This window comes from Rhopalosiphum padi, chromosome 4 (genome assembly GCF_020882245.1).
Source record: "Rhopalosiphum padi isolate XX-2018 chromosome 4, ASM2088224v1, whole genome shotgun sequence".
Taxonomy (NCBI): domain Eukaryota; kingdom Metazoa; phylum Arthropoda; class Insecta; order Hemiptera; family Aphididae; genus Rhopalosiphum; species Rhopalosiphum padi.
In genome coordinates this window covers 49,270,651-49,283,328 of record NC_083600.1, presented here as the reverse complement: position 1 = coordinate 49,283,328, position 12,678 = coordinate 49,270,651, and the positions used below count along the sequence as shown (strand labels likewise).

The following is a 12,678-nucleotide window of genomic DNA, read 5'->3' as shown; positions in this document are numbered from 1 at the left end:
TTAATGAGAAGTATGAAATTGATGTTTTTCTGCTAATATTCGATCGAATTGAGGTTGTATGTTGCTAGTTCCAATTTTCAAAATTGACTCCAAGTGTTTGTCAGTCATGGCCGATCTATATTTCGATTTGATGTATTTCATTTTAGAAAAAGTTTGCTCGCACAAATAAGTCGTAGCAAATACAGATATATATTCAATTGCAAATTTTTTTAAATTTGGATACTGTATATCTGGGAGAAATTTATAAAAATCAACTAAAGTCTCTTCACGATGTTTGATTTTCAGTGCATCATTACTCTGTAAATCAATCATTTCCATTTGAAGGGTAGGAGGTAACTTCTCAATATCACAACTAAACGGATTTTGAAAAATATTTATTTCTTCCGATTTTACGTCAAGGTCAGAAAAACGTTGTTTAAATTGGATTTTAAGTTCAGAAATTATTTTTTGAGCGAAGTCGACTGGAAATTGTGTTCTTGATTCTTTGTTATATTTATCACAAGTAGAAAAATGAATAAAACAATTTTTTGAAATTTGCGTTTCAAATAAAATAAGTTTTTGCCTAAATGCTTTTACTAATGTGTAAACATCGCAAATTAGAACATCTTTACCTTGTAATTTTAGGTTGAAGTCGTTCATATATTTTGTGATATCCACTAAAAAAGCTAATTTCCAAACCCATTCACTATCTGTAAGTAAAGGCAATGGTCGATTCTTATCAATTAGAAATATTTCAATTTCATTTCTTAGTTCAAAAAATCGCGATAGGACTTTTCCGCGACTAAGCCATCGAACTGCGGTAAAATACGGTATATCTGGGTACTCCGTTTCTATTTCTTTCAAAAAATCTTGAAACTGACGATGCCTAAGTGCGCTCGAGCGAATAAAATTTACTGTTGATATTATTGGATCCATAACACAAGACAAGTCTAAAGTTTTTCCGCATAATGCCTGCTGATGTATAATACAATGCAAAGTCATTGGTTGAAAACCTTCTTTTTCACAATTCGTAAATATCTGTCCAATTAAACCTTTTTTTGTGCCACACATATTTCTTCCGCCATCAGTAGTGATACATTTCAAATTTTCCCACTTCAAATTATATTCTAAAAATGATTTTTCAATAACTTTAAATATGTCGATACCTGTCGTAGTTCCATGCATGCTATGTACAGAAAGTAGTTCATTTGAAATTTCTAAATCTTTATTAACACCTCGAATAAATAAAAGTAACTGTGACGTATCACATACATCTGTTGATTCGTCAAGTGCTATACTAAACGAAATGAATTCTTGAGTCTTATTACTAACCTGGGAATTTAAATTATTACTAATATCGTCAATTCTACGGGCAACTGTGTTAGCAGAAAGGCTAATATTTTTAAAAGTATCAATTCTTTCTGGACAAATTTCTTCAACTGCTTGAATTATACATTCTTTTATTAAACTACCATCAGAAAACGCTTTTCCTCTTTTTGCCAATAGATGTGAAATACGAAAACTAGCCTTTGTAGCAGCTTCATTAATATTTTTTTGTTTTTTAAATAATAATTGTTGTGATGAAAAATTATTTTGAAGTGACTGCAATTTATCTAACCGTAATTTCTCAGTAAATTTTGAAAAAGTTGTCTTATGTTTCGTTTCATAATGCCTTCGAATATTGTACTCCTTAAGTACAGAAATACTTTCTTTGCATATTAAACAAATTATTTTGTCACCTGAATAAATTACGAAATAATCCAACGACCACTTTTCATTGAAAACACGACATTCTGAATCTATTTTCCTTTTCAATCCTCTTCCTGACATGTTGAATTGGTGAATTAATAGGTAAAGAATAATATTTATAATAAAGGCACTGCAAACTTAGACATGTAACTGTACAAACGTTATGAAATGATTTCGTCGTACCGCTCGTCTATGTGGCTAATCTCTCCGTTATCGACGTTAAAACTAAAAATATAAGGAAATTGCAATGTCTGTCGTCATAAATTATGATACGTGCCCGCGATAACGACTTTTTAAATTACACAATATATATTTAGATATCTATATTTTATTTACCGTCTTATGGGTGCTGCGGGCCGTTTAAAACTTGTTCGCGGGCCGTATCCGGCCCGCGGGCCGTAGTTTGGAGACCCCTGATCTACACAATTAAAAAGACGTAAAACTATATTTTTACGGCAAAATCGTCAAAAAGTGACGAAGGCCAATCAAATAAAAAAAATATTGAAAATTTTGCGTTTTTGTTCGTAAACTGTTTTGGCAACGCATCTAACAATGCGTGTAAAGTTTCGGAGTTAGTTGAAAAATAAATTCTTCACTGCGAAAACTTACATACGAGTTTTTTTTTGAAAAAAGTGATCTTTAGTGGCCCGAGGTATTAAATATTTGGATTTTCGTAATTTTATTGACATAATAAGACAGGTCGACGTGCAATAATTATGTATATAATAGTACAATAAAGTGTCCGTATTTTTAAACTTAAAATTTTATCTGACCGTCCCGGCGTCTCCCCAAGTGTCCGCGTTTCTGCAGTTTTAACAATAAACAGTTCAAAATGACTGCTTACCAGCATAATGGCCATAAAACATTAAAAACTAAAGGTAAAGAAACTTATCTGGAATTCATCACAATTAAAAAATTTCTTGAGTAAAAATTAATACGTGCATCTCATCGAAATGTCTAAGATAAACGTATGTTCGTATCATTAACTTGCATTAGTTATTTCAAGTTTTACATCATTAGCCTAATAATTGGGAATGGGTTTTAATAGTTACAGTATACAAACGAGTCAACAGTTGACAGGTAACATAATATCGTACCTAGTGTATTGTCCGCAATCGAGTATCTTTAGGCGGGATATCGGATGTGTGACCATTGCCATTTTCCAACATAATATTATACTATGCAATAATGTACTATAACAAAAGTACGTCCAATTATCGTCGTGTATATTTTTTGAAGGAGTTGGACTATAGTTGTAGCAGCTGTTGAGTTACACGAAAGAGCAACGACCAGTTTCGGGTGAAAAGTCAACTAGTGTCTAGTTCGTTCCCGGACACTTGCAGATACAGATCCACAACACTCTTGCGACAAATGCGACACATCAGTGTGATGTGCGAGCACAACGCGGTGGCCAGCGTTACCGGCGTAACGAACTACGGTAGCATAATGATAGTGTTGATAGGGCATTATAGAAATGCCATTCGTAGTACCATTTATGATTTATAGTATCTTCAGTGCTTGAATTATTGTGTGAGGACGTGGAGGGACGGAGTCGGCCTTCTTTTTTATTTTTTAATTTAGCGTACCCCTTCTATTTATTTAAACGGAACGCTGGAAACGCAACATTTTATGTAGTAAATTTGTAAATCATCAGTTTTTTCTGATGAAAAATATACCTATAATCTATAACCTATTAGAGCCATAATATTTGTATATTTGTATCGACTATGAAAAAAAAAAATTGGTTAATAATAATGGGTAAGTAATATAATCAATCGTTAGGCTGCGGCGACTACACCTAGAGTTTTTTTCTATGCGACCGCTGCGATCCTAGATATTGTGAACGTAATTAATTTACACTTTTATTAAAATAATATATACAAGAAGAAGATGTCAATATGTCAAATCTATGAGTGTTTTTTCAACAAATTTTACACTAATTCGCTTTTAACATCGATTGGCTGCAGTTGAGTTAATTGCTAATTTTTTATAGGAAATCTAAAAAAAAAAAAATATATTCATAACTATAAGTGTTTATAAATAATAAACTTAACTAAATGAACCTGGATATATGAATTACTATAAAAGATCTTGTATAATAGACAATTTTATACGTTACAATTTTACAAACACTACCAAAAAAAATAAATTAACGTTTTCGTAATGTGTACAACGTTTCGAACAGATTCGTATGTCATTCAACGACGTCGCAGCCACCGAATAATCGGATCAGAATCGAATCGCACGCGTTGTCAGATCATTACAGCGGCACACGAGACGGGCAGCTCAAACGAGAGCGATACACCCGTAACGCGGAACTCTTAAGAGTCACTGGAACTGTGCCATTTGCTCACTAGATCTGACGTACGCGCGAATCGTCATTTCTGCGGAACGTAACCAGCCGTAGCCCTGCGCGTGTCGTCAATGACAATACGCACAGGGAAACGGGGTTTTTACGAATATACGTTCTGTTTGGAAAACATACTTGAACACTTACGAATAACGTATTTCTACGAGTGATTGTTTATGGCATAATAAGGGAACAAAAAAAAAAAATGAAATATGAAAAATGAGAAATATGTACTAACGCAAATATTTAATACAGATGTAACGATCAGTGTTCGCGCAAACGCAATATACCAAACACTGCTCGAAAGGTGTCAGACTTATATATGCCGCGGAACAAGGCCGAGGTCGAATCCTGTTTGTGCATACCAGAACTTGAGCTTAGGAAATGTTAGAGCTGCGAATAATAGATATGAATATAATCACTATTTAATAATGCGAGTAAAGGCAGTATAATGTGCAGGTAACATAATATGCTAAAAGTCAAAAAATAAAGACATCAGATGCCTTTCCTAGTCGCGCAAGTCTGCCCGGGGTGGGTCTTGCTACGACGGAGGAAAGACAGTGACTGTGAATGCTAGTCTTTTGCAGGGCCTTTTATACCCTGTTCATTAGTGATTACATAAGACCGGTCTCTTGTTTTGTAACAGATAACAAGAAACCGTCGAAAGAGATGTCAAATCCATGAGTGGTTTTTCAAAAAATTTTACTATTTACTTTGTAACAGCGATTGGCCATAGTTGAGTTGCTGATTGTTCATAGGAAATCTATAAAAAAAGTAATCATAATTAGGTGCTTATAAATAACAAATCTAACTATATTAACGTAGATAAATGTATTACAAAATAAAAAAATAATATATAATAAAGAATCATTATAAATTACAATCACTCAAAAAAATTAACGTTTTTGTAATGTGTACAATGTTTCGAACAGATTCGTATGTCATTCGACGACATCGCAGCCACCGAATAATCGGATCAGAATCGAATCGCACGCATTGTCAGATCATTACAGTAGCACACGAGACGGGCAGCTCAAACGAGAGCGATACACCCGTAACGCGGAACTCTTAAGAGTCACTGGAACTGTGCCATCTGCTCACTAGATCCGACGTACGTGCGAATCGTCATTTCTGCGGAACGTAACCTGCCGTAGCTCTGCGCGTGTCGACAATGTCGATAACGCACAGGGAAACGGGGTTTTTACGAATATACGTTCTGTTTGAGAAACTTACTTGAACACTCACGAATAATGTATTCCTACAAATGACTGTTTATCGCTTAATAAGGGAATATATAAAAAAAATAAAATACACAAATATTTAATACAGACGTGACGATCAGTGTTCCCGCAACCGCAACTCACCAAACACTGGCAGTCTTGTGCCCGAACTGTGCCAGACTTATATAAGCCACGGAACAAAGCCAAGGTCGAATTTTGTTTGTGCATACCAGAGTTTGAGCTACGAATAGGTATGAATAAAATCACTATTTAATAATTTGAGTAAAAGCGATATAATGTGCAGGCAACATAAAATATGCTTAAAATCAAAATATCTCAGACAAAAAATATAGACATCAGATGCTTTCCTTAATCGCGCAAGTCTGCCCGGGTGGGTCTTGCTACGACGGAGGAAAGACAGTGAATGTCAATGCTGGTCGTTTCACAGGGCCTTTTATACCCGGTTCATTAGCGATAACACAGGACCGGTCCGGTGTTCTGTGGCAGATAACAAGAGACCGTGGAAACCCCAATAGTGCAATAGCCGATAAACGCATAATTTAAATAAAGTTATTTTGAGAATAAAATAATTATAATAATAATAAAAATAGTAATATTAATAATAATAATACGATTAGGAATAAGAATAATAAAAATGATAATAATAAAAAGGAAAAGAAGAATCTAGAACCTTATCCGTGCATTTCCCCCATACCGAACGGAAAAATCCCCCTTCTCGGACAAAAAATTAAAAGTTAAAATATTAAACAATTATTTTTTATGTACAAACTTTTCACAGGATTTTAAGACTTTTCCAGAGTTTTTTCCAACACGTTCTTTTCGTATTCGCGTACCTAGTTTACGTCTTTTGAAAACCGTGCGTATAAACAATTTTTTCGCCGTACGACCGCCGACAACAGTCCCCCGGACGTTTTTCTTCATTCTTTTTATTTTCGCACATAGGATCACGGACGCCGATCGATGTACGTGATATTTATTCTATTGTTATTGCTTTAATGTACACGTATATAATATACGTTTGATTCGAAGCCCATTTGGCGATGTACAATACTGTTTTTTTTTGTTATTCAATAAATTGCATTATATATTTATATTATTTTTGTTGTTCTCGGTAGCTAAACTTTTACGTCATACTTATATATTCAACCATAAAATCGTTTCTCGACGACGTTTGTGTCACACAATACTGTATGCCTGTATACATGGGTGTATTGGTGTATATAATATATATATATAGGTAATAATACATGATACCTAAGTTTTTTGTTGGTGTATTGATAGAGTTATTATAATAACATGTTATATATCTTTATAAATCGTAATTTAAATTAAAATGTCATTGGATGATGTGTAATAAATAAATAAGTGTTTCTTTATTTTAAAATATTTTTATATAATAAATGTAATGATTTTTGGGGATTATGGGTGGCTGAAGGTGATGTGGGGGGGCTTTGCTCCGCACAGTAATGTGATATTGAATTTTGTGTGGAACGCTCGTTCATCCAACATCCACTGAGTCCCCCTTCTAGTTTTTTTCCAAATCAAGCACTGAGTGTCTTATATAGCGATACTGACGTATGTAAGAAAGCGTTTCCGCTGTCGATGACGCCGCGGATGACGGTAACAGCGACTTATTAAATCCTGTTATTAGTAAACTGTATTCAACGGAGATATGTATTTAATATCGCCGTTATCGGTGACTGATATTATTATAACATGTTTTGGTGCACATAAACATTTGTGTCATATTCGGCAGTTTAATAATTCCATTAAGTTTCTGTAAATGGCATTTAAAACCACTTCATAGTGAATATTAAAATTATAATAATTATATCCAATTATATTTATTATCTTGTTTTCAATAATTCAATAATTCGTTATTTCCCCGAACGTCGCGTCGTACGTTCATAAAATTTAATATTACATTTTTATTATATTTCTAATAAATTATTTAATTTAATAACCTACACTAGTACTACCTACGATAAATGTGTTTAAAAAAAAATTGCAGGTCTGCAAAGTCTTGTTTTGGTCTTGCAGCAAGACTAAGACCAAAACTACAAGATCAAGACACAATTTTGCATTTTTGTTCATTAGTTATTATTAATATTATTATAATGTCGGATGTATTGCTGACCGACTCAACTGAGTAATAATTGCTTGAAATTATTTCTGGTTACGGTGCAAGTGAACGACATAGGTGACGACCGGATACAGACAGAATAAACAGCTTGTTTGTTCTAGAGTATTAAAGACGGGTATAAATCCATTAAATCCGCATGTTTAAATTATATATGTATATGTACTATATTTGTTGCAAATAATTTATTCATACTATGCTACAGATAACAGATTTGATTGGAAGATAGTGCGTATATTATATTTGTTTGTGTGTACCGCGTACCTACCAGTATTGGTGTACGTACCATCAGTGTTTCCAATTGAATATATTTTATTTATTATGTATGTATCATATTTATAATTATGGGCCTTTTTTCTTGATTCTTATTCAATATTGGTTGTACCACAAGCATGGGCGTAGTGCCGTAGTATGCAGATGGAGCTATCGGGATTACAGCCACTACAAAAACTTTTCTAGCCCCCTCACGGTGTTTACTTATATTTAAAATATTTTATCAGAAATTTTAATAAATATTTTAATTGTTTTAGTCATATACTTACATATAGTAAAAATTCAAACGTTACCCAACAGTGGGCATTCATCATTATCTGCAGTCATCATCATTGAAATTGGCCAGCATTGTGCAATTTTGGGCCAGTTTATTTTTCTAAACACTATATTATCGTTGTTATATATTTACATAAGTATGATATTATATTATACTTGACACGAATCGATTAATTTATAATTTATTATTAGACATTAATAAGAGCAGTAAGGCATTATATTACAATGTATTTAAATTTGAATATTCTTTTGATTACGATATTTATTAATTAATATTTTCTGCCTACCCTTTGCCAACGACCATACCACGTTGAATACACCAGTTCTCGTCTGATCACTGAAGTTAAGCAACGTTGGGCATAGTTTAGTACTTAGATGGGGTGACCGCTTGGGAACATTACGTGCCGTTGGCGCTCTTTTTCTTTTTGTTGATAAAATTCAATATTTATTTCCAATTTTAAATTAAAAATATATAATAATTGTTGTCATTGTCGAGTTGCTTTTTTCACAATTTTTAAATTATATAATATAGAAATAATTTTATCTAACCTAACCCACAAGATATATTATCATAAAGAAAGTCACACTTTATTTTTGTTTTATAATGGGAACACTGACTGTTTTTTCAAAAAAAATAATTAATTTTTTGTCTTTTCAAGAGTTTAGAGCATTTGTTTAACTTGTGCAAATAGAATAGAATGATTAAAGACCCATCGCTTAATCTTTGAAAATAATAAAAATTTCAATAATTTAAGATTTTAGTACGAAAATCATCGAAAAACTGGATTTTTTGAAACAATTATATTTTATGCATGAAGGAGTAAGTTTAGAATTTCGAAACTTTACATCGACGATTTAACTGTGTTGCTGAATCAATATACGCATATACCTATAATAACGTAAAAGAGTCAATTTTTTTTTGTCTTATATAGTCGCCACTATAATAATTTCGGATTCGAGTAGTATGCACCTGCCTGAATTGATTCTGCGCTGAGACATACAAGTATTCGGATATGATGGCTATATAATATAGCGATAAATAGAAATTATAATATTTAAAATGCACATCGTATAATTGTTTGTACGCATTTATTTGTACTATAATCATAAATATTTGTTGCTAATACTCAATAGTCACTTCGACATACATTCTTGCGGATGGCCCAGGTGATGGAAGAATGTTACAAACGCGATTAATCGGTGTGTTACGGCCGTGACTGAAAGCGAGCCGGTATAACGCGTGATGTGGTGCGCGGTATCGACGGTGACGAATAAATGATACACGGAAATGCGGAATCCCAAATCAGTATACGTATAGTTACCAGCAGCGGTGTACACGAAGTAGACATCTGACCGGCGACCGCTGACAAGTACTGCTGATACTTTATAATAATAAATTATCGGCCTGTCGCAGTAGTATTACTCTATGGTATCCGGTCGCAGACGATGTCGCTTATCGACACCGTACCCAGAAGAGCTGGGTCGACATTGCTGACATTTACATTCCGCGGTCAGCTACCTCATACAGTCTTCTTCGCTATCAATACGTCATTACAGGGGCCACCACGTTGTTCAGCCGCGTATCTCTATAATTTCCGTACCGCTGTCGTTTTTTACGTCGTGATCCGCGGGTATACCGCTAGCTGACGTGATATATATAATATATATTATATATTTTTCTCATCGGAAATTACAGATTTGTACATAAATGGTCGTTGAAGTATCTCGAGGTTCGACCCACACACTCTGGCAATATGCATAATATAATACTATATTAGGTGTATTCCAACTAAAAACAATAATTTTTAAATCAACTTCGGCAGCGCACCCGTACGGCATCACTTTGTAATCCCAAATTTATTTGATAGCTGCGTAGTAATTAAATTGCAATCTGCATCTGAACATTTTCAAAAAAGTATACGCTTTCAGAAGCGGAGTTATTATGTGTATTTTGAGTAGTTTAGATTTAAATCGTATAAATTTCCGAATAACATATAATTATTTTATAGCAAGAAGCGAGTAGTAAGTGACTGAAGTAAATGTAATAAATAATAATTATATTTATTTTTATCAAAGGAATTATTGAAATCAAGAAAAATCTAAAATACCGGTAACAATAATATCAGACTGTGCGCTATCTTTGTTTGTGTGTATCTGCATGTTTATGTTTTATCTATATGACTTTATTATAATATTGTTGTATATATTGGTTATTGGTTTGTGTTTTTTGTTTTTATTATGATTGTCGAGCCACAAGAAGCTTAGATAATAATATTATGCTTCTTGTTATTTGCATTATATTTATTTGTAAATGTTTTCTGCGTATTAGTTTAATGTTTTCACCAAATGTTTCTATTATTTGTTATCATTTTCTAAACACGTTATAATTTCAAAAATATTTACTCTTTTTGAGTTATCATAGACTATAGTTATCTATCAATAATGCAGAAAAAATTTATGAATTTAAAGTTAATTCATTACAGAGCTTAAAAAAAAATTAAAACACATTATTTTATTAGGTGTTTTTTTGATGTTTTTCAGCTTTATAGATTTGTAATGAGTTAACGATTGATAAAGTTCTGAAAATATTCACAGCACTTCTACTAGACAATGTGAATCTAACAAAACCCCAAATAACAAAATCTGTTCTCTAATTTCAGAGATCTATCTCACTAAATTAAAATTAAAATAAAATACATTATACATACATATAAACATATTGCATACAATTAATAAATTTCTAAAAATTGAAAATCAAGAAAGTTTACATACCGTCATGCTGATCTCTGACTTGGCAAGCGTTTTTTATAGGTAAATGAACAACTCATTGAGAACCATGTATTAAATTATTCAATCATTAATACCGAATTCATAATTTTTTTGTAATCTCATTACAACTGAGTTACATTTATCATTTTCCTATTAAACAAAAATTCTTAAAGTTTTGAAAATTCAGACTTTTTTCATTTCAAATTCAATTACTATAGGTACTTACTTGATTAAAAATCAAGAAAGTAAAATATCGAAAATTACATAGTCACGATATTTTTTTTAAATTAAAATTCTAAAAAATCTTAAAAATATAAAAATTATCCGCTATCATCCGTCGTGCTCTGTTAACACTATCCCCGCCGTACCATCCGCTTCGTATCTTGCGTCCAAATATGCGACGAGCCCCAAGCGGTGTGTCGCATACGTCATGATAGTAATTTATAATACGACACCGAACATGCATAATTAGGTATCTTGTTGTTATTTCTTTACCATGCGCGGCCGAAAAGTTCACGTGACGATATATTATCATACTATTCATACTATAGATCAGTGTCATAGATACTTATATAAACTATATTATATAGTGTCGCGCCGGCGATGTGAGATCGAAGTGTTTATCGCAGGGATCGGCATTTCGGCAACCTTTTGAGACAGCAGAGCCAAAAGTTACAATTTACATAATTTTTCAGTTTTTAAAGAGCCACAAAAAAATTTTGTTTCAATATTTTAGTATTTGCTTATGTATAAATAATTTTTGATTTTAAATAAACGAATTTATACATGAAATATTATTTATTCATGTAAAAGCATACAAATATTTTTAACACAAAACTTATTCAAGTATTTTAGCTATTAACTATAATAATAAATAATACAGTTATTGAATGATATAATGTAGTTATATGGTTATATACTTAGATAAATTGGAGAATTGGCTTTGCATGCTTTTGGAAAGTTTGGTACACAAAAATATAATGTATAATATTAATATATATTTTTTATATAATAAAATAATTATTTTTGCGTGTGGATCAAGTCGCAGGTTTCCGACCTCTGGTTTAACGTGTTTATCTATCTTTTATCTCTGTGATATTATATTATAATTATCGATACGTTTTTATTTAGATACCGCAGAAACGAAATTTAATTACTATTATTTTCTAACTATATAACGCCAACGACCATACCACGTTGAATACACCAGTTCTCGTCCGATCACTGAAGTTAAGCAACGTCGGGCGTAGTTAGTACTTGGATGGGTGACCGCTTGGGAACACTACGTGCCGTTGGCTCCTCCTCTTTTTTTGTTGATAATACCCAGATAATATACCCAATATTTATTTTCAATTTTAACTTAAAAAATGTAAAGACATTTTTGTTGTTATCATGTTATTTTTTTACCATTTTTAAATTACATAATATAAAAATATTTTTACCTAACCCGTTAAGCCACAAGCCCACAACGAACTCATTTTAAGTTCATATATTATATATAATATATCTACCTATTATTTATATGTAAGTATGTATATATTCTTACGCACAGTAGTGCTGAAATCGTCATGATGAATTTGCCCGGACCGTGATTTGTATAACATGCGACCACAACAACATCGTTCGTTGAAAAATTGAACAGTATACTGTTCCGTTTCGTTTACAATGATGAAAATAATAATTTATATATATTTATAATTGTTTGCAGGCAATCTGCAAGTTCCGACAAGCCGTAGGAATAGAAATATCTGACTGTTATGAGGAGTAACCGAGTAGATACCCATTAATTGGCGGGACTAGGAGCCTTTGGGGTTATTATTAGGCGTGTTAGTGTTTTCCGCTATGTCTTTGCAGGTTGCATCCAGTTGGTACTATACTGTCTATACTTCTCTAAAGCCAGT

General features: G+C 32.5%; 1 protein-coding gene, 1 long non-coding RNA gene, 1 other non-coding gene and 1 pseudogene across 3 annotated transcripts; 2 read left to right on the top strand and 2 right to left on the bottom strand.

Annotated features, from left to right (window-relative positions):
- Positions 1-3,195, bottom strand: LOC132930026 (general transcription factor II-I repeat domain-containing protein 2B-like). Its single transcript, XM_060995683.1, has 3 exons — positions 3,066-3,195; positions 563-1,517; positions 1-352 (listed from the first exon to the last, which is right to left on the bottom strand). The coding sequence occupies exons 1-3, from the start codon at positions 3,193-3,195 to the stop codon at positions 1-3; spliced, it is 1,437 nt and encodes a 478-aa protein (XP_060851666.1).
- A 692-nt stretch (positions 3,196-3,887) lies between these two features.
- Positions 3,888-5,695, bottom strand: LOC132930824 (uncharacterized). Its single transcript, XR_009662284.1, has 3 exons — positions 5,443-5,695; positions 4,792-4,841; positions 3,888-4,471 (listed from the first exon to the last, which is right to left on the bottom strand). It is a non-coding gene; the product is annotated as an uncharacterized LOC132930824 (long non-coding RNA).
- Positions 5,696-8,300: 2,605 nt separating this feature from the next.
- LOC132931083 (5S ribosomal RNA) lies at positions 8,301-8,421 on the top strand (annotated as a pseudogene).
- A 3,535-nt stretch (positions 8,422-11,956) lies between these two features.
- Positions 11,957-12,075, top strand: LOC132931085 (5S ribosomal RNA). Its single transcript, XR_009662333.1, has one exon. It is a non-coding gene; the product is annotated as a 5S ribosomal RNA (ribosomal RNA).
- Positions 12,076-12,678: the final 603 nt, after the last annotated feature.

What these genes read in the sequence shown, in the direction of transcription:
- LOC132930026 (XM_060995683.1), bottom strand. Translation starts at nt 3,195, where the DNA reads ATGCCCTATCAACACTATCATTATGCTACCGTAGTTCGTTACGCCGGT. An exon ending in TTGTGGATCTGTATCTGCAA is followed by an intron (nt 1,518 to 3,065) that starts GTGTCCGGGAAC and finishes ATATTAATGAAG; the next exon opens with CTGCTACAAAGGCTAGTTTT. An exon ending in ACATTAGTAAAAGCATTTAG is followed by an intron (nt 353 to 562) that starts GCAAAAACTTAT and finishes AAATCCGTTTAG; the next exon opens with TTGTGATATTGAGAAGTTAC.